General features: G+C 44.8%; 1 protein-coding gene across 2 annotated transcripts in view; it reads left to right on the forward strand.

Annotated features, from left to right (window-relative positions):
- Nucleotides 1–23,094, forward strand: part of LOC121277497 (probable ATP-dependent RNA helicase DDX60) — a 257,982-nt gene that overhangs the window by 161,647 nt on the left and 73,241 nt on the right. For both annotated transcript variants that reach the window (XM_041187050.1, XM_041187051.1), the window contains exons 9-15: nt 4,876–5,022; nt 6,557–6,662; nt 6,745–6,872; nt 11,262–11,425; nt 15,003–15,240; nt 17,065–17,243; nt 20,532–20,690. In XM_041187050.1, coding sequence (XP_041042984.1) covers nt 4,876–5,022; nt 6,557–6,662; nt 6,745–6,872; nt 11,262–11,425; nt 15,003–15,240; nt 17,065–17,243; nt 20,532–20,690 — 1,121 coding nt within the window. The remainder of the gene's footprint in view (nt 1–4,875; nt 5,023–6,556; nt 6,663–6,744; nt 6,873–11,261; nt 11,426–15,002; nt 15,241–17,064; nt 17,244–20,531; nt 20,691–23,094) is intronic.

Below are 23,094 nucleotides of genomic sequence, written 5' to 3' on the forward strand. Positions count from 1 at the left end.
TATATATTTAAAGAAGCTCTTACTGTCCGTTGTTATATTACTTGCTTGTTTACCCTCAAAATTTATTTTCTCTGTCTTTATTTTTTTTTGGCCATCTTTTGTTGGTTTTTAAAACTTTCCCAATCCTCTGGCTTACCACTAATCTTTGCCACATTGTATGTCTTTTCTTTTAATTTGATACTATCCTCAACTTCCTTGGTTAACCATGACTGGTTTATTCTGTTCTCTGAATCCTTCTTTCTCACTGGGATGTATATCTTTGTTGAGGGTCATGAACTATTTTCTTAAACGCCTGCCATTGTTCATCAACCACTTTTTCTGCTAAACTCCTTTCCCAGTCCACTCCAGCCAACTCTGCCCTCATTCCATTGTAATTAACCTTATTTTTAAGTTTACTACAGTTGTTTCCGACCCAAGTTTCTCACTCTCAAACTGAATGCTAAATTCTACCATATTATGGTCACTGTTTCCTAGGGGATCCTTTAGTCTGAGATCTGTCTCACTACACGTTACCAGATCCAAAATAGCCTGATCCCTGGTTGGATCCACAATATATTGTTCTCGGAAACTGTCCCGAATACAATCTATGAATTCTTGCTTTTGTCTACCTCTACCAATTTGATTTTCCCAAATCCACATGAAGATTAAAGTTACCCATGATTAATGTACTGCCCTTTTTACGTGCCTCCATTATCTCCTGATTTATTATCTGCCCTACTGTATAGCTATTGTTATGGGGCCTATAGACTGCTCCCACTAGTGTATTCTTCCCCTTGTTATTTTTTACCTCCACCCATGTTTGTTTTTTGGGATTCATGTTTATGGTCCCCCAAATCCCCCTGTTTTGCAGCCTTCAGCCGTCTTTCTCCATTTAAATAATATTCAGCTCCTCTATTTTTCCTGCCAAGGTGCATAACCTCACATTTTCCCACATTTATTCCATCTGCCACTTTTTTGCCCACTCACTTAACCTGTCCATCTCCCGCTGTAGACTCCTTATGTAACCTTCGATGTGCTGCCATCTCTACTCTCATAGAGAACCAGTCCAGCTCCCACTTAAAGGCAGAGTGTCAGCACCCACCACACAAGGCAACAACACATTCCAGAAGCTTACCGGCCTCTGGGAAGGAGAAGAATTGCCCGACATCCAGTCTATTCCAACTGTTACATAGTTTAACTCATTTTCTCTGGTCCTTCCCCAATCTGTTAAACTGGAATTATTTATTTGTAGGTTTACTATCCAGCTCTTCCATTATTTTGCAGACTAATATCAGTTCCCTGCTGCTCAAAGACAAATAGACCCAGTTCCTTAAGCCTGAGTAACTGAAGTTCTTTCAGTGAGGATTCATCCGTGTGGCTCTCCTCTGGACTTTTTGCCAGAGCCACTATATTCATTGAGACTGAGGGACTCCACAGAATGTGGAAACCTAGCTGGTTGAGGACAGTGGAAAGATAAAAGGCATGACAGGAAGGCAAACACGATTTGAATTTCTGTCCATGAGGCCGCCAGCTTTTTGCCAACCTACAGATTAGCACAGTTCAGGCCATGTAGATTTTCTGTAATAAATTCCCCAGTTTGGCTCAAAGCAAAATGCTTTGGAGCAGGCGAAGGAGGGTCTGAAAGGACAAGAGTGGCTGCCAACGTAAGGAAATGATACATTGTAGGAAAATTAGCTTGCCTGAAAATTGCAGTTCTACAGAACTAGCACCTTGAAACTTGACTGAAAAGCATTGATGCTGTAACCCTTAGAGGTTACTCTTACAGTTCAGACATGCAGGACCGGCGCAAGGTTTGTTAGTGCCCCGGGCAAGTTGCATTTGAGCTGCCCTGAAGACATTTTGTTATTTTCATAATTACTCCATAATGACAAAAAAACCTACAAATATAACAAAGGATTTATTACAGATAGATGGGGGGGTGGTGGGGGGAAATCAAACACAATAGACATTCAAATACGTACATCATCTTAACTCAAACTTTGAAGCTTTTACCATTTTAAGAATACCTCTTACCTTATATAAGTGTTGTAGATGATTGTTGTTCACAAGCACAAGTTGCGTTGTTGGTGGTGGTTGGAGAGGGGAAATGGCAGTCAGTGGAAACATGTGTGTCTGCTGCCAGCCAGCCAAACACTGTTGTGTTGCAAGCATGTCAGTCACATACAACCCAGATGAACGGGGACAGCCCGCGCTCTCTCATGTTCACCCATGTCAAATCATGTGATGGGTTAAGGCGACCTTAAGCGTGCTATTGGCTAACATGAGGTTAAATAGTACTAATTAAGATTGTAATGCAGTATTATCTACCTTAAGTAACTCCATTTTCCATTGATTCATTTAGTTTCTTTTTATTCATTTACTTTTTGTCTTGCACCCCCCACTTCTCTAATCTTTGGCGTCCCTCAGCACGTTGCGCCCCGGATGACTGCCTGGTTAGCAGAGCAGTGACCCTCAGCCTGGCAAACATGACAATTCAGAGAAATAATGAGACAACACTCAAAGCCCAAATTAAACCCTAATGTCCTTACCTTGGATGGTAGGAATACCAGATAATAATATAATACACCCGTTAACTATATAACTCATCTGTTAATCACAAGTACGTTACAGGACGTCGCACATAAATTCAACCAGTGAGTGATTACCTCCTGTTTATCATACTCTTCAGCAAATCACCAAGGCTCCTTCGACAGCACCTTCCAAATCCGTGGCCTCTACCATCTAGAAGGACAAGGGCAGCAGATAGATGGGAACACCACCACCTGGAGGTTCCCCTCCAAGTCACTCACCATCCTGACTTGGAAATATATCGCCGTTCCTTCACTGTCACTGGGTTAAAATCCTGGAACTCCCTCCCTAACAGCACTGTGGGTGTACCTACACCACATGGAGTGCAGCGGCTCAAGAAGGCAGCTCACCACCACCTTCTCAAGGGCAATTAGGGACAACAAATGCTAGCTTTGCCATGAAAGAATGAAGGAGAAAAAAAATGATGTTCTAATTGAGTGAGCTGATTTAAGATCAGGCTGCTGAAAAATGGTTTTATGCAAATCACAGAGATCGGGGAAGGAGAAAGAAGGAGATGGAATTAGGCATGCGGATTGTTATGGTGGCATCACATCAATGTTATACAGTTATATCCTCTATGCCTGTGCACCATTTTCAGTTGCTTACTGTTACAGACAGGAGGGGGATTAATTTCAACAGCCCTGATTTCTCTTCTCACTACCCGCCTGTGAACAGAAAGGTGTTTTGATTTCTGATTTCCCCCTTTATAAATGGTGGCATATTTTTCCCCAACCCTTCAGTTTAGAGTGATTCAATCCTCTATTAACAACCCCACAGCAAACTCGACATAAGGTAAAGTAAGAGGGTTGGTTTACTTTACATACATACAAAACACAGGGAAGGGGTTTCACAACATCCGCCCCTTGTTGCACTCATACAATAAATTAGGAATAAGGAAAAGAAAGGGGTACAGGGCAAGATCACAATAAAAATAAGAGTTATGGTTTCACATGAGCCCAGATTCCAGAATCAAAATTCCAGTGGGGTATTCCTTCAGAGTTTAGCAGGTGAAACTGCTGCAGGGTGATCCGACTTTCCAGAAGTGATGACTTCCATGATGGAAGAAGGAACATAGAGATGAATGAGTCTTTTAGGCACAGATACAGGAATTCCCATTTTCCAGTGGTACACAGTGTAGATGAGAGCTGGACAATTTTCCTGGACAGGGCTCTTTCTGCTGCTACCTGTTAGTTGATAAAATGGTAGACTGCCTTGGTTCAGTTCCACACAATAATAGTACAGGCTATAGCAGTTTGGGGGAGGTCATGTAACATACCTTCCACTCCATCTTCTGGACGCTGGACAAAGGATGTATTTTCCCAGGTCTGGAATTTTGAGGTGTTTAATAGAGGAGTTAGGGTCTCTTTCTTTCTTGCAGACATACCGTCTCCACAGCTCTGCCTTATAAATGTAAAACGTTTTGGTACATTTCTTTGGAATTTGATATTCTGCAGTTACAGGGGGCATTAGTGCCTCTTTAAAGGTAACAAGGTCCCTGTTGGTTTCTGGAGACATTCCTCTGTTATGAGTTAAGGCTAGTCAAGCATAAAGCCTTTGTCCATTTTAAAAATGAAGTAATAATTTTCTAAAGTGGCCAGGTTGACACAGATATATGTATTTTCCTTCCTGTCTTCTAAACGGGATATTACAAAATAAGACTCAGCCTCAAAAACAACTTTTGGTAACTTTACTGATCACTTCAAATATTGTGGAGCTTCCATTATCCATCGATGATGGAGACACCTTTTCTGCAGTGGATATTGGAAATCATGGATCAGAAAGTTTTGATCTGATGTGTATTGTAGAGCAATGCCCCAGTATGAGCTGGGGGTAAATACAATGCAGGCAACCCAAATTGATTTAATCTCCATAGGCATCAACCATGGTTCAATGGGTTGCACTCTTGCCTCTTGAGTCAGAGGGTTGTGGGTTTAAGTCTCCACTCAAGTGACATATCCCTCAACCAGCACCTAAAAAACCCCAAGTTACCTGGTCATTTTCACATCATGTGGGAGCTTGCTGTGCGCTTCTCCTTCATTATACCAATGACTACACTTCAAAAGAAAGGTATTTCATTGGCTGTTAAATTCTTTAGGATGTCCTGAGGTTGTGAAAAACCACTGTAGCATTTCTCTGCCTGGGATGTTGACTTGTGAGGTTGGTACAGTAGGCTGTTCTGTACTAGACTACATCCTGTAAAAATGTCTGGCAGATAATCAGGAAACTGGATAATTGGATTGGGGTGAACAGAGCTGCCACTGTAGTGTAATCCTGATGATGCGAGTAACATGTACCTTTCTTTGACAGAATCAGAGCACCAGTTAGGCAGCAAGATCGGAGGTGAATATAGACACATCTGGGAAACCGTTGCTAAGATTTCTCCTGAACTTGATGTGGGACCTGCTTTCCCAGTGACATGTACCTCAGGGATAGTCCTACCACCAGCATTGCCAGGTATATTAAACAGCAGAAGGTTTCAGTAATTTTTGATTGGCTTTACATCAATAATTAATGAATTAATAAAGAATCAATTAAATCAAAGGATATAATTGGGGTGTCTTTCAGAAGCTCAGAAAACCCAGGTTGAGAGAAGGCCATTCAGCCTATTAAATTCTCCCCATCCATATGTAATTCCTCAAACAGCAACAACTTGCTCCTTAACATAGCAAAATATCCGATGGTGTTTCACAGGGGCAAACAAGGTTCCAAAAAAACACCAGAACTGATAAGTTATGCACATCGGGAAAGAGTGAACAGATTGGCCTGGTTGAGGGGTGATGTGATAGAAGTCTTCAAGAAAACAAAAAGATCTGATAGGGTTGCTGTGCAGGAACTGTGTCCATGAGATCAATGTCAGAGGCCATAAGTATAAGATAGCCATTAATAAATCGAATGGGGAACTCAGGAGAAACTGCTTTACCCAGAGGGTGATGGGTATGTGGAACCACAAGGAGTCATTGAGCGAAATAAGATAGCTTAATTTAACTGGGAACTGGATAAACACACGAGGGAGTAAGTATCATAGGGGTACAGGTCACTCAGCCAAAAACCAAACACACTCAAAAACTGAATGTTTTTTTGTGCAGCAAGTCTGTGACCCAAGCAGGCATTAACCTCATCGACCCCTGACCTTTAGCGTGGAAAACCTAGTTGTTTGCCTTACCTTGTGTCCAGCTGCTGTGAGAGCTTTTGCCTCTGACCTGTAAACCTTATCAGGGCAACTGTTCAACCAAGAAAATGCTGCCCCTCGGGCAAATGCCAATATCCGATCCAAATGAAATCAGCAAGTCTTTGGAAGTACAGGTATGCGTGCCGAATCTGGTCTGCCAGAGGCTGCTTTCCCTTGCTCCACAAACTGTTTAACGGACCACTAAGTAACACAAAACCTGTTCTTCAGCTCCTTAATGCTGGCCAGGTATCCACAAATCTGAAAACCAAAAATATCCAAACAACAAAATGCACTCGGCCCCAGGGGTTTTGGGTAAAGGATACTCGGCCTGTGCTATGAAAGGGTTGGGTCGAGTGGGATGTGAAGTGGCTCAGCATAAACACTGATATAGTCTAGTTGAGCCATGTGGTCTGTTTCTGCTCTGCGAACAATATACAAGATTCAACCCCGAGCCAAGTTTGACCATGTTCCCAATTCCTCATCCTCCTCCCTGTTCCCCAGCCTTTTCCCCCCATTCTTTATATTAAGTCTCCCTCCCTTGTCATCATTCCTTACCCTTTTCCTGTTACTGTAAAGTGCTCAGCCTGTGAGCCTCAGTAGATAAAATGATTGCTGTTCTTTTGATACAGATTATTTAAACCCACGCTAACTCATTGCAAGAGCCTCATTTAGGCTGCAACCTGGGGAGCCGCACCACCCAATTGGCAGTGATGGATTGGAGTATACTGATTTCAGGATGACTTTAAGACTCAGAACTCTGAGGTATGGGGAGTGGATCTCAAGGCTGAACTGCAACTCTGGATTTTTTTTCCCTTACAGATACGCCCATGCAGGAAATTCCAACCATTGGTTTGATGCCAATGACGTCGGCCTTAGCTGAAGAATTTGTTGGAGATTTGCTAGAACAATTGCCACAACTCAGCAGGTATAGAAAACACCTCACTGACTGATGACATGGTGTCTCGTGTTTCGACCCTTATTAACCAATCCCGTTTCTGTGCCCTTAGTGAGGACCCTGCACTTGAATCACTACTTAAGCTGAAAGAGTTTGATGAGGTCTTACATTGGCATTCCAGAAGACTGATTGTAGAAAGCCAGTTTGAGAGTTTGAAGGAAATGAGTATAACTACAAAAGGTAAAATAGTCTGCTTGATTTATATATGTGCATGTAGATATATATACAGTAAAGTCCCACTGTTTGCAGGGGTTACATTACTGCGAAATCTTGCAAATAGCCAAATTGCGAAGGAGGAGCACGCTTTTGAGTAAGACTCAATTGGATAAGTTACAGCCTTGCAAGAGCTGCATTGGTTTGGGCAGCTACAGTGCTCTCCAATAAACTCTGATTTTTAAAAAATTCATTCATGGGATGAGGGCTTCGTTGGCTGGGCCAGCATTTATTGCCAATCCATAGTTGCTTTTGAGAAGATGGTGGTGAGCTGTTTTCTTGAACCGCTGCAGTCCATGTGGTGTAGGTGCACTCACAATGCTGTTAGGAAGGGAGTTCTAGGATTTTGACCCAGTGACAGTGAAGGATCGGCGATATATTTCCAAGTCAGGATGGTGAGTAACTTGGAAGGGAACTTCCAGGTGGTGGTTTTCCCATCTATCTGCTGCCCTTGCCCTTCTAGATTGGAGTAGTTGTGGGTTTGGAAGGTGCTGTTGAAGGGGCCTTGATGAATCTCTGCAGTGCATCTTGTAGATGGTACACACTGCTGCTACTGTGCATCAGTGGTGGAGGGACTGAATGTTTGTGGATGTGGTGCCAATCAAGCGGGCTGCTTTGTCCTGGATAGTATCAAGCTTCTTGAGTGTTGTGGGAGCTGCACTCATCCAGGCAAGTGGGGACTATTCCATCACACTCCTGACTTGTGCCTTGTAGATGGTGGACAGGCTTTGAGGAGTCAGGAGGTGGTTTACTCGTTGCACGATCCCTAGCCTCTGATCTGCTCTTGTAGCCACAGTATTTATATGGCTAGTCCAGTTCAGTTTCTGATCAGTGGTAACCCCCAGGATGTTGATAGTGGGGGATTCAGTGATTGTAATACCATTGAACATCAAGGGGCGATGGTTCGATTTTTTCTTGTTGGAGATGATCATTGCCTAACGCTTGTGTGTTGAGAATGATACTTGCCACTTGTCAGTCCAAGCCTGGGTATTGTCCAGGTCTTGCTGCATTTGGACATAGGCTGCTTCAGTATCTGAGGAGTCGCGAATGGTGTTGAACATTGTGCAATCATCAGCAAACATCCCCACTTCTGACCTTATGATGGAAGGAAGGTCATTGATGAAGCAGCTGAAGATGGTTGGGTGAGGACAGTACCCTGAGGAACTCCTGCAGTAATGTAGTGGAGCTGAGATGACTGACCAACAACCACAACCATCTTCCTTTGTGCTCAGTATGACTCCAACCAATGGAAAGTTTTCCTTGATTCCCATTGACTTCAATTTTGCTCGGGCTCCTTGATGCCACACCGTCAAATACAGTCTTGATGTCAAGGGCAGTCACTCTCACCTCACCTTGGGAGTTCAGCTCTTTTGTCCATGTTTGAACCAAGGTTGTAATGAAGTCAGGACCTGAGTGTCCCTGGTGGAACCCAAACTGGGCCTCAGTGAGCAGGTTATTGCTAAGCAAATGCCACTTGCTAGCACTGTTGATGACCCCTTCCATTACTTTACTGATGGCACCTTAATTGGCTGGGTTGGATTTGTCCTGCTTTTTGTGTACAGGTCATACATAGCCGGGTAGATGCCAGTGTTGTAGCTGCACTGGAACAGCTTAGTTAGAGGCCTGGCAAGTCCTGGAGCACAAGTCTTCAGTACCATTGCCGGAATATTGTCAGTATTGCAATATCTAGTGCCTTCAGCCATTTTTTGATATCATGTGGAGTGAATCGAATTGGCTGAAGACTGGCATCTGTGATGCTGGGGACCTCCGGAGGAGGCCGAGATGGATCATCCACTCGGCATTTCTGGGTGAAGATTGTAGCAAATGCTTCAGCCTTATCTTTTGCACTGATGTGCTGGGCCTCTCCATCATTGAGGATGTGGACAATTGGGGAGGCTCCTCCTACAGTGAGTCGTTTAATTCTCCACCACCATTCACGACTGGATGTGGTAGGATTGCAGAGCTTAGATCTGATACGTCGGTTGTGGGATCGCTTGGCTCTGTCTATCACTTGCTGATTATGCTGTTTGGCATGCAAGAAGTCCTGTGTTATAGCTTCACCAGATTGACACCTCAATTTTAGTGCTGCTCCTGGCATGCCCTCCTGCACTCTTCATTGAACCAGGGTTGACCCCCTGGCTTGATGGTAATGGTAGAGTGGGGGACATGCCTGACCATGAAGTTACAGATTGTGTTTGAGTACAATTCTGCTGCTGCTGATGGCCCACAGCACCTCATGGATACCCAGTCTTCTCTTCACTGAAGCTGTTAGACCTACTGTGTATACTCCACAATTTTGCTTTTTGTTTCTGTTTTCTACACTGGCAATTTTATTCGCAACCCATTTAAAATTTGCAGTCAGTGATAAAGAGAAGAGGCCAGGGCCAACAAGGGGCAAATATATTCTGGAAATTCCTCTCCGATCTCCCCTTTGGATCACTGAAACCAGCCAAGGAGGTCACAATAACCAGGGATTACAAAGATTTATAAAGACACTTACATTCTGTTTTATGTGATTTCTGTCCTTGGCAGGAACGTGTCCGTTTCCCTCTAAAAGTATTCGGAGAGTCAGTATCTACCACACCAGCTGTTTTGCATTCCAGAGCCTCACTACTCTGAGAAAAGACAATTCACCTCATATCCAGTCTATTCCTACTCTCTCAGATTAAACTCGTGTTCACTGCTTCTGCCAAATCCATTAACCTGGAATAAGCTGTAAAATTACATTGTGAGACAAATCTGATTTGTGCCTTCGCAAACAGATATTGTAAACTAAAGATCTCTTACAAAATTCAAACTTTTCAAATGGAGATAAGCGAAGATTGCACGCGAGGTTGGAGGTGCGGTGTACAAAGTACAAACTGCAGATAAGTGAAAATATGAACCAGGAAGCTGCGAAAGACAGGCCTTATATAAAAATATACCTCCTAGGGTTACTTAGGATATACAGCACAGAAACAGGCCATTCGGTCTAAGCAGTCTAACCAGTCCGTGCCAGTGTTTATGCTCCACTCGAGCCTCCTCCCATCTTTCGTCATCTAAATCTACTGTTGTAACCCTCGATTCCCTTCTCCCTCCCTCTCTTTAAATGCATCCATATTATTTACTTCGACCACTCCATGAGATAGTGAGTACCACACTTCTAACTCTTCAGGTGAAGAGGTTTCTTCTAAATTCCCCATTGGATTTCTTGGTGACTATCTCATATTGATGGCCTCTAGTTACACTGTTTGCCACAAGAGGAAGCACTCTCTCTGTATCCACTCCATCAAAATCTTCCATTATTTTAAATTTATGCACTTTGGCAGGAAGAATAGAGGAGCTGAATATTATTTACATGGAGAAAGACTGCAGAAGGCTGCAGCCCAGAGGGATTTGGGAGTCCTTGGTGCATGAATCCCAAAAAGCTAACGTACAAGTTCAACAGGTAATAGGGAAGGCAAATGGGATGTTGGCCTTTATTTCAAAGGGAATGGAGTAAAAAAATAAGGAAGTCTTGCTAAAACTATACAAGGCACTAGTAAGACCACACCTAGAATATTGTGAACAATTTTGGTCCCTTTATCTAAGGAAAGATATACTGACATTGGAGGCAGTCCAGAGAATGCTCACTAGGTTGATCCCAGGTATGGAGAAAGTTTCTTATGAGAAGAGGTTGAGTAGGTTGGGCCTGTACTCATTGGAGTTTAGGAGAATGAGAGGCGACCTTATTGCAACATAAGACTGGATGTGGCAGGACTGCAGATCTTATATCTGATCCGTCGGTTGTGGGATCGCTTAGCTCTGTCTATCACCTGCTGATTATGCTGTTTGGCACACAAGAAGTCCTCTGTTGTGGCTTCACCAGATTGACACCTCAATTTTAGTGCTGCTCCTGGCATGTCCTCCTGCACTCTTCATTGAACCAGGGTTGATCCCCTGGCTTGATGGTAATGGTAGATTGGGGGACATGCCAGACCATGAGGTTATAGATTGTGTTCGAGTACAATTCTGCTGCTGCTGGTGGCATACAGCACCTCATGGGTACCCAGTCTTCTCTTCACTGAAGCTGTTAGACCTCCTGTGTATACTCCACAATATATTGCCTTTCCTTCACTGTCACTGGGTCAAAATCCTGGAACTCCCTCCCTAATAGCACTGTCGGTGTACCTACACTACATGGACTGCAGTGGTCAGCTCACCACCACCTTCTCAAGGACAACTAGGGATGAGCAATTAGTGCTGGCCCAGCCAGAGAAGGCCACATCCTGTGAGTGAATAAAAAAAAACTCTGCTCAATGAGAAATCAAGCGTGGCCATTGATTTGACTCACTTTTGCACTCAATCACTTATTATTTATGTCAATATTCTCCAAAGATCCAAAGGAAAGGACAAAACTGTTACGCCAGAAGCAAATGCACGTCGTCTTCGAGAGACTTTATGCAGAATCCCTGGAAGAAAAGGCTGCAATAATAATAGTCACCAATAACCCAGCAAAGCATCAAGCAGGCCCAGGAAAGGGCAACAGCAAGAAATCAGCAGTAAGTCAAACACCTGTTTCTACCTCTTAATTTCTTCTGCATGATAATTTTCCCTTTGACCCCCTTTCTTCCTGAAAGACGTTGATTCCTCGCCGGGACTTTGCTGGGCAGCAGGCGACTTTGTTGACACACACACAGACACACACAATCACGCAGACTTACACACTCACGCAGACACACACACTCACGCAGACACACACACTCACACAGACACTGTAACAAATTCATCTTGAACACCACTTGGAGAAGGCACTGAGGGTGGCAAGGGTGCAGAATGTACTCTGGGTGGGGGCCTTCAAAGTCCATCACCAAGAGTGGCTCGGTAGCACCACTACTGACCGAGCTGGCTGAGTCCTAAAGGACATAACTACCAAATTGGGTCTGCAGTAGCTATGAGGGAACCAACAAGAGGGAAAAATATAATTGACCTCATCCTCACCACCCTGCCTGCCACAGATGCCTCTGTCCATGACAGTATTGGTAGGAGTGACCAGCACACAGCCGCTGTGGAGATGAAGTCCGGTGTTCACATTGAGGATACCCTCTATCATGTTGTGTGACACTACCACTGTGCTAAATGGGATAGATTTTGAACAGATGTAGCAACTCAAGACTGGGCAACCATGAGGTGCTCTGGGCCAACAGCAGCAGCAGAATTGTACTCGAACACAATCTGTAACCTCATGGCCCAGCATATCCCCCACTCTAACATTACCATCAAGCCAGGGGATCAACCCTGGTTTAAAGAAGAGTGTAGGAGGGCATGCCAGGAGAAGCACAAAGAATACCTAAAAATGAGGTTTGAACCTGGTGAAACTATAACACAGGACTACTTGCATGCCAACAGCATAAGCAGCAAGCGAAAGACAGAGCTAAGTTATTCCACAACCAATAGATCAGATCTAAGCTCTGTAGTCCTGCCACATCCAGTTGTGAAGGGTGGTGGACAATTAAACAGATCATTGGATGAGGAGTCTTCACGAATGTCTATCCCCATCCTCAATGATGGGGGAGTCCAGCATGTCAGCGCAAAAGATAAGGCTGAAGCATTCACAACAATCTTCAGCCAGGAGTGCCGAATGGGTGATCCATCTCGGCCTGCTCCGGAAGTCCCCAGTATCACAGATGCCAGTCTTCAGCCAACTTGATTCGCTCCATGTGACATCAGAAAATGGCTGATGGCTCTGGATACAGCAAAGGCTTTGGGCCCTGACAATATTCTGGCAATAGTACTGAAGACTTGTTCTCCAGAACTTGCCCTGCCCCTAGCCAAGCTGTTCCAGTACAGCTACAACACTGGCATCTACTCAGCTATGTGGAAAATTGCCCAGGTATGTCCTGTGCACAAAAAGCAGGACAAATCCAACCCGGCCACTTACCAGCCCATCAGTCTACTCTCAATCACCAGTAAAGTAATGGAAGGGCTATCAAGTGGCACTTCCTTAGCAGTAACCTGCTCACTGATGCTCAGTTTGGGTTCCACCAGGATCACTCAGCTCCTGACCTCATTACAGCCTTGTTTCAAACGTGAACAAAAGAGCTGAAATCCCGGGGTGAGGTGAGGGTGACTGCCCTTGGCATCAAGGCCGCATTTGACCGAGTGTGGCATCAAGGAGCCCCAGTAAAACTGGAGTAAATGGGAATCGGGGGAAAAAACTCTCCCCTGGTTGGAGTCATACTGAGCACAAAGGAAGATGGTTGTGGTTGCTGGAGGTCAATCATCTCAGCTCTAGGACATCACTGCAGGAGTTCCTCAGGGTAGTGTCCTTGGCCCAGCCATCTTCAGCTGCTTCATCAATGACCTTCCTTCCATCATAAGGTCAGAAGTGGGGATGTTCGCTGATGATTGAACAACGTTCAGCACCATTCGTGACTCCTCAGATACTGAAGCAGCCCATGTCCAAATGCAGCAAGACCTGGACTATATCCAGGCTTGAGCTGACAAGTGTCAAGTAACATTCACACCACACAAGTGCCAAGCAATAACAATCTCCAACAAGAGCCAATCCAACCATCACCCCTTGACATTCAATGACATTACCATCACAGGTTCCTCCACTATCAACATCCTGGGGGTTACCGTAGACCAGAAACTGAACTGGGCTAGCCATATAAACACTGTGGCTATATGAGCAGACCAGAGGCTGGGAATTCTGCAGTGAGTAACTCACCTCCTGACTCCCCAAAGCCTGTCCACCATCTACAAGGCACAAGTCAGGAGTGTGATGGGATACTCCCCACTTGCCTGGATGAGTGCAGCTCCCACAACACTCAAGAAGCTCGACACTGTCCAGGACAAAGCAGCCTGCTTGATGGGCACCCCATCCACATTCACTCCCTTCACCACCGATGCACATTCGCAGCAGTGTGTACCATCTACAAGATGCACTGTGGGAGGCGGTGGCATAGTGGTATTGTTACTGACTAATATTTCAGAGGTCCAGGGTAATGCTCTGGGACCTGGGTTTGGATTCCACCCATGGCAAAGGGTGAAATTTAAAACCATGAAACCATTACTGATTGTCATAAGGAAAAAAACCCATCTGATTCACGAATGCCCTTTAAGGAAGTAAATCTAATGCCCTTACCTGGTCTGGCCTACACATGACTTAAGACCCACAGCAATGTGGTTGACTCTTAAATGCCCTCTGAACAAGGGCAATTAGGGATGGGCAATAAACGCTGGCCTAGTCAGCCGTGCCCACATCCCATGAATGAATAATAAAAAGAAACTACCCAAGACTCCTTAGACAGCAGCTTTCAAACCCAGGATCACTAACATCTAGAAGGACAAGGGCAGCAGATACATGGGAACACCACCACCTGTAAGTTCCCCTCCAAGTCACACACCATCCTGATTTGGAAATCTATCGCTGTTCTTTCACTGCCGCTGGGTCAACATCCCAGAACTCCTTCCCTAACAGCACTTATGCTGTTCCCACAGCACAGAAATTGCAATGGTTCAAGAAGGCACCACCAACTTCTGAAGGGCAATTGGGGATGGGCAATAAATGCTGGCCTGGCCAGCGACACTCACATCCCATGAATGAATTAAAAAAAAAGCACATACACATCTACACACAAACACACACTCATGTGCACACACACATTCATGAATGCACACAGATACACACTCATGCACACACACCCACTTATGCACACTCATGTGCACACTCACCCTCACACACATACAATTATTCACACACTCATGCATACAGTCATGTGTGCACACACACAAACATGCACACACACTCATGTACACCGATACGCACAGACACACACCCGCTCATGCGTACACAAACAGAACCACAGAGTAGGTTAATGATCAGCAGTAGTTTCTATGCCTCATTACTTCTTACCTGACCCAGAATTACTGAGACTAATTGTTACGCTTCTCGCTTCTGACCTGAATCAATCTGACCCTCAGCTAATTCTACGGTCCTTCTGGAGTATGCTTGCTAGTCACTTATTTTGCTTCTGACCCACCGTACTGAACATATATTAAACATTAGCGGTCGTGGTTTCACCCATGTTCATATTTTGTCTAACCTACTTGTGTAAACTCTCTCAAAATCAGAAGATCATTGAAACACAGGAGGAAAAGAGGATGGAGGAAGAGGAGAAAAAGGCCAGGGAAGCATGGAACACATTGCAAGAATCAATTAAGAAAGAAATGAGCCAGGACATTGACAAAGGAATGAAATCTCTGGTGAAGTTTCTGCAGAATTGTAACAGTGCCAATGTGAAAGTTATTGCTGAGATGGCAGGGATTGAATATTGCTATAGAGCCTGGGTCAACCACTGTAGATCTAAAGGTAGGAATGATGTGCTCACTTTGGATTTAAGGGCATGTTTGTTCCAGCCAGGTCTGGTAATATAACAACAACTTACATTTGATATAGAGTGGTTTAAAAGGGGGAATTCCAGAGTTTAACCATCCACCACAGCCTATGGTGAAGCAAGGAGAATCGACAATGGGCAGTCAAGGGAGTTGCGAACGCAAATAAATTAGATCAAAATGGTGTGATTGTGCAAAAAAGGTAATACTAGCCAATGAAAATTAACCATGCAAAAATGTTTAATGCACAGAGAAAAATGCTCATCCACCAACTGCATTTCGAGAACGACTAAACAACAGTAAACAATAGATTAACATTTAATTTAGCCTGACACTCCCAGTGCAGCACTAAGGGAGTGCACCACTGTCTGAGGTGACACCTTTTGGATGAGATGTTAAACTGAGGCCCCGTCCGCTCTCAGGTGAACAATAAGTATCCCATAGCGCTATTTTGAAGGAGAACAGGGGGAGCTCTCCCCAGATGGCCGGGTCAATACTTATTCCTCAATCAACAGTAGGAAAAAAAATGGATTATCTGGCGATTATCTTGTTGCTGTTTGCAGGGTATTGCTGTGTGCAAATTGGCCGCCGTGGTTTCAATGTGACCAGGCTTCACAAGTACTCATTGGCTGTAAAACACTTTGGGACATCCTGAGGTTGTGAACGGTGCTATAGGAATGCAAGTTCTTCCTGTCTTCATTTCGTGGCACCACATGGTAGCAAACCCACGAATCCGGGTGACGTTGTCTTGCTGCCGACCACATGGGGGGTGCCGGCTCTGACATTGGGATTGGCCTCCGGTTGGTCAGCAGCTCATTGAGATGCAATTTCTTCTCCAATGGAGGTGGAAGGCCCGCCTCGAGCCAATTAATGGCCTGACGTTAAGTGGCTGCCGGGTGAGCTGGTCCAGATCGTCCCCAACTTTTACACCAGTGTAAAAGTCAGCCCATTACCTTTTACCTCCAACTGGGGAGATGGCAATGTCAGTGGACTAGTAATCCAGAGGCCGGGCCTAGTGCTCTGGGAACATGGGTTCAAATCCCACCATGGCCGAATTTAAAATTCAATATAAAGCTAGCCTCAGTAATAGTGACCATGACAACTATCATTGATGGTTGCAAAGGCCCATCTGGTTCACTAATGTCCCTTTAGGGGGAAGGAAATCTGCCATCCTTACCTGGTCTGGCCTCCATGTGACTCCATGCCTGCAGCAATGTAGGTGACTCCTAACTGCCCTCCTAGCAAGCCACTAGGCAATTAGGGATGGGTAGCAAATGCTGGCCTTGTCAGCGACACCCAAATCCCATGAATAAAGAACTACCCTGTCCCACCTTTGGTTGGCCAACATGCCCATCCTCATTATGCACTGCTGCCCACACCAATCAGAGCACAAGCTATTATTACCCGGCTGGGTAATTTTTGACAGCAGGTCAACAGTTTTAACTCCCATGTATGATATTTCTTATAACTAATAAACCATGATGTTTAAAAGGAAAACATTTTGAAAAAGGCACCATTTTTGTTTCATACCCTAATGGCTCTTCTCCTGGACATGGCTTGCAGCAGGTATCCTGTGATTAATCTATAATGCCTGGAGACTTGAGGGCAATCCTGGAGGGTTAGCAACTCTGGCAAACACTGGGCACCTTGAGTGGGCGGGACCACCCGACTGACCTGCGCAGTCCTCAGCTGAGCATAAAAAAAATCATTTATTTCAGAAAAAACGCAAAGGGAAAATGAAAGATTGATGAATGCACAATGAGCTGATGCTATGAATTTCTAACTTCAATTTTCTGAGCAGTGGAACCCCCAAGAGACATGAAAATTGCAGTGTTTTTGATGCAAAGGATTCAAAATGTTCTGGACAAACACGAGGATCAGCTGAACCCTCCAATACTAATTAAATTGGCTCGTTACCTCAAAGACCTGGGATTCCTGAACCTAAGAGATACAGTTGTGGAGATGATAGATGCAGAACAGGTAAATTCCAAGTATCTTAAGGTTGGATTAGAGTCATAGAATGATGCAGCAAAGAAGACCATTCAAATCCATCTTGCCTGTGAAAGCTCTATGAAATAGCTACCCAATTAGTCCCACTCCCCCTGCTTTTCCCCCATAGCACTGCAAATTTTGACTCCTTTAAGCGTTTATCCAATTCTATTTTGATCGTTACTATTGAATCAGCTTCCAACAACCTTTCAGGCACCGCATTCCAGATGTTATGATCTGCGTAGGGACCAATAATTTTTAAAAATAAATTTGAACTTCTAGTTAACAGCTGAAAGAACAACACATCAATATTTCATGTTTAAAACTTTTACTGGAACAAATGACTAATAAAAACACTATTGACCAAACACTTTCCTTTCTAGGCAATTTATACTGTAAACTATAGAAATAAACAGTTACATCTTACTTATCACACATCATGACCTCCACTGAATTACTGTCACTATCACAAACAATTCACAGTTACTCCCAGTTTCCATTGGGTTGCTTTCTTTTTACTTTCCCAGCTGGGTACCTTCTAATCCTAGAGCTATCTTTCACGAGAGGGTTACACTGTCGATTTCTTCCTCTAGCTTCAAGCCAAGCAAATACTCCAGCCTTCTTTACCTTTTCACAAAAGCAGTCTTCAGTCGGAGCACCAGCTCCCACCTGTATTCTCCATGGTGAACGATAGTCAGCATTTTCTCTGCTTAAGGTGAAGACCTGGCTGCATCTGTCTTTTGTCCACTCTACCTCTTAGATTGCTACAGACCACACAACACCAAACTAGAACTGTTGTCTGCCTGTCTGATAATCCTGAGGTTATAGATAAGCCTGTAACCTGATCTCAAAATGGCTTCCTCTATCCTCTTGCCCATGGCAACAGGAACACATTAACTTAGTATGTAAGTAAAAATGTTAACTAGCTGCCCTGATCCCAACTTCCTTTCACCTTGGAAGTAAATAGACAGTTTACAGCACCACTGCTTATAATTCAATACCTATAACACCTTCCTGGGACTTTAGGAGACTCAGGGTCTACTCAGTGTAGACCTAGAAACTACTGTTATTGTTTCCAAGCATAAATACCTTGCTCTCTGTCAATAAAACAATCAAACTAACAACTTAACCACACAGGCTTAATGTCAGGCAGACACCAGCGTAGGTCATATGTCCCCTTTCATCTACCCTACATTTAAAGCAACTGTCCCAAACTGTACCTTACAAACCAAAAGAAACAATCCTAAAACATAATAATCTTAGAAACCTCACAATGATAACACAGATCTGAACAACTGGCTGCATAAAAATATTCTCCTCTATTATCCCATCAGTCCTTTTGCCAATTATTGCATAGAATTACATAGAATACATGGCACAGAAACAGGCCATTCAGCCCATCCTGTCCATGCTGGTATTTATGCTCCACTCAAGCCTCCTTAACACCCTTCACCATCTAACTCTACAGCATTAACCCTCTGCTCGCTTCTCCTTCATATACTATCTAGCTTCTCCTGAAATGCCCTTCAGCCGATTCACCACAACTACTCCCTGTGGTAGCGAGTTCCACATTTTAACCACTCTCTGGGTAAATAGGTTTCTTCTGAGTTCCCTACGGATTTCCTGCTGACTATCTTGTATTGATGGTCTCTATTTTTGCTCTTCCCCACAAATGGAAGCATTCATTCTGTGGTGGCCCCATCAAAACTTTTCATTATTTTAAAGACTGGGTATTTGAGCGCAGAGGTCATGTTCCTGAAACAGTAATTGCGAGAGGCCTGGATTAATGATCCAGAGACATGGGCCTTAATTTTAATGCGGGCATTAGTGGTGATGTTGTGGCAAAAAGCAGGACCCGAGTCATGCTTGCGGGCAGCCTACAGTAGTAAAAGATCCCATCGCGTTTTTTTGCTGTCCTAGCCAATATTTATTCCTCTATCTTTTTTTTAAAAAAATTCATTTACAGGATGTGGGCTTCGTTGGCTGGACCAGCATTTATTGCCCATCCCTAGTTGCCCTTGGGAAGGTGGTGGTGAGCTACCTTCTTGAACCGCTGCGGTCCATGTGGTGTAGGTACACCCATAATGCTGTTAGGGAGAGAGTTCCAGGAATTTGACCCAGCGACAGTGAAGGAACGGCGATTATATTTCCAATATCAGTAAAACTGATTATCCGGTAATTGTCTCATTGTTATTTGTCACATTAAAGCATTTAATTGGCTGTAAAACTCTTTGGGACATCCTGAGATGGAGAAAGGCATATATCTTCCTTGATCATGGCCAGAAAAACTGTTCATTTCTGTTCTATTCCCACTTACGCCTTTTCATGTTCAGAGTCCTCAGTTACACCACTGAGGAACAAAAGATCTTACATCTTTTGAACTGTTGTTTATCTTTTCTCAGTAACTGAAATTGTCAATGTCCAAAATAAAGGCCCTAAAACAAATAATCAAAAACTTTACAGAACTAATGAGAGTTGAACAACAGAGACACAATTTTTTATAGTTTTGCTTCTGATCAACATTATGGTGGATTAAGAACAAAAACAGCTGGAAAAGCTCAGCAGGTCTGACAGCATCTGCGGAGAGGAATACAGTTAATGTTTCGAGTCTGTTCTGATGAAGAGTCATACAGGCTCGAAACGTTAACTCTGTCTTCCTCTCCGCAGATGCTGTCAGACCAGCTGAGTTTTTCCAGCTATTTTTGTTTTTGTTTCAGATTTCCAGCATCCGCAGTATTTCGCTTTTAACTATGGTGGATTAACTGGTTTATAAATAGTGTGCGTGCAAAATTATTTTAATTAAGATGTTTATTGCGAAGCCTGTGTAGCTGTGATAAACACTTATAAGGGAAAGTTGTGGTACGTCATTGGATTAGTAATTTAAAGACCCAAGCTAATGCTCTGGGGGCATGGATTCAAATCCCACCACAACCTCACCAGCCAGTAGAATTTAAATTCATTTAATTAGTACATTTGGAATTGAAAATCTCTTTAATAGTTTCATTCACATTATCACTTATTGGCATAAAAGCACATCTGGTTCACTGATTTCCTTTAGGAAAGGAAATCTGCCATACTCACCCAGTTTGGCCTACATGTGACGCCAGACTCATAACAATGTGGTTGACTCTTAGGTGCCCTCTGAAACGGCCTCTCAGTTCAAGGGCAATTAGGGATGGCTGGCCCACATCCCGTGGAAAGAATAAAAAGAAAAATGATGATTTTCTGGTTGCCAATCAAGATATAAATAAACTCTTGCCTCACAATATCTGACCACAGAAAGGAGGGATGAAAAGGGCACTCACGAACGATCCCGAGTTTCCAGTCGGTATAGGAGCAGCTCAATTCCAGCTGAAATATATGGGTCCTTATCTATTCCGGGAGGAAAGGAAAGATCGTGATCCGAGGGTCCAACATTTCATACCGGATACTTGGCAGGTAACTTACAGCGGTCAATAGGATGAGGGGGATACACAGTTAGGCCATTGCTCTCTGATTGAAAATATCAAAAGCCCTAAGTACTGGATATAAGGGGGCAGATGTTTAACGCATTGTGGAATGTTGTTTTTCAACCGTTTTGATGGAGGCATAAGGAAAGCACAGCACGGGGAGCTGAACAGGTGAGGAGGACTTTAGGCCCTGTCAGAGGTGAGCTAAGAAAATGGATGCTGGCCCACTCATTTGCTTTTTTTTTTTCACAACTAGTTCCCAAATCTTTTGCCTCCATTGCATTGCTAAGTGGTTTACTCTAAGTGTTGGCATTCTTGGTGAAAGAAAAAGCCTGAATTCTTGTTTCGTGGGTTTGAATATGGGTCCCATTTCAACAACACCTTGTATATTTATATAGCACCTTTAATATAGTGCTTCACAGAGGCTAAGAAAACAAAATTTGACACGGAGGCACATAACAAGATATTAAGCCAGGCGATCAAAACCTTGGACAAAGAGGTGGATTTTAAAGGAGCATCCTAAATGAGGAAAGTGAGTTAGGGAGGCAGAGGGGTTTAGGGAGGGAATTCCAGAGTTTAGGATCCAGGCAACTGAAGGCCCATCCACCAATGGCAGAGCAATTAAAATTGGGGATGTTCAAGAGACCAGGGGTGGAATCGCTCCAGGTTTGCACTAAGGTTCGCGGTGGTGAGCAGGTAAAATGACGTTTTCACGCTGAATCATCCTAAATCCGCCACTTTATTTATGCATTCCTGGGAAGCACGCCCTTTCCAAGGCGGGCGGGCTCTTAGTCACCCCATCACCTCGTGGCTTCATCACGCCGGGCGCTATGTTTAAAGTCCAGCCGCACGCACACATCTCAGAGCTTCCAGCCCACGACTACTGCAGGGAAGATGTCCACAAAAGGCAAAATGACACCAGCCCCCAGGTTCAGCGACTGGAGTGCCTTTTGGAATATATGGAGGGTCGCCGGAATGTCCGCCACCCTCTCTCTCGCCGCAGGACCGGCGGCAGCGTGACCAACCAGGCTTTAGGAGGCGGTGGCAGCGCCAACGCCCCGCAAAAGGGGACAGCCACCCAGTGCCACAAGAGGATGAATGATCTCCTCTGTTCTGCCAGGGTAAGTCACTCTTCTCATCACTCTAACTCACACACTCACAAACCCATCACACACCCACAGGGCCCTCACCCGCTGCCGGTTCGAGGGACATCACCATTCACTCTCTCACACTCACCTTCGTTGTCCTCATCCTGTCCATGGGCCCAGCCACCACCCACACAGGCCAGGCATAGTTATCATCTGGCCTGGCAGGTGTCCTGCTTACGTTTTCTCTATCTCTAATCATGCAGGACAAGCTGGCACACAACAAGAGGGAGAGGACACAGACCGGTGGAGGAATACCTGAAATCAAGGTCCTCATGGACTTTGAAAGCAGAGCCATCCAGCTGGCCGGCGATGACCGGGACCGGTCCTGCGCTGACAGTGAGATTGGCGCTGCTCTACCAAGTGAGGGTCCAGCAGTGCAACATCCATCAGACAACCATGCTGTGAGAGATGTGTCCTCTTCCAAAGGCCACTGCCATGCACTTATTATTTCCCCTTGCTTTCGCAGGGACATCTGGGAAGCAGCTGACAGAATCCATGACCCAGGGTCTTCAATCAAGCCCCAAACAAACCTCTGAAGAGGAACCTAGAGGCTACCTCCTTGAAGTTCCGTCACAGCACTCGCCCACACCCTCCACCAGCACAGAGACACACACCTCGGTGGCATCTAGCTTTAGAATAGGCTCGGGATTATTATCTGGTGAGCAGATCGCACTGTCTGATCCACAGCAGGTGACAGTAGGGACTTCCCAGGTGTCGGGTAGTCAGGGGACTGCTGGAGACCAGATATTTGCTGAGTCTGAATCAGGTGATGAGCCTTTGGACTCGGTCATGTCACAGTTTCTGGAGCTGCAAAGGCAAGCTTGGGAGCACCAGGAAGGGATGTCCGCTGCACTCCACAAATTGCAAGGCACGATGGTTGAGGTGATAGCGCTGGCATGTCAACGCACTGAGGTCAGCACTGGTAGAATGGCAGCTGCCATGGAGATCTTGGTTCAGGACTTCGCTCCTGCGCTGCTGCGTGGGTTCAAATTCATCGCTGGTGCCATAGTTAGCATCCAACGCCGTGTATGCGAGGGAGATGCCAGGCAGCTTAATCTCAATCCAGCTACTCCTCCTCCTCAAGGAGTCAGCCAGGGGCCCTCGGGCACCCATAGGGAGGAGGATCAGCAGCTGTCCCACCCTGGGACCATCCATCCAGGTGATTCCAAGAGTGGCCACTTCCCTCGCACACCCTACCCCCCCAGCCCAAATGCTTGTGCGCTATATTCAATAGCAGGGCTGCCC

The sequence above is a fragment of the Carcharodon carcharias genome, chromosome 4 (assembly GCF_017639515.1).
Source record: "Carcharodon carcharias isolate sCarCar2 chromosome 4, sCarCar2.pri, whole genome shotgun sequence".
In the NCBI taxonomy this organism is placed as follows: Eukaryota; Metazoa; Chordata; class Chondrichthyes; order Lamniformes; family Lamnidae; genus Carcharodon; species Carcharodon carcharias.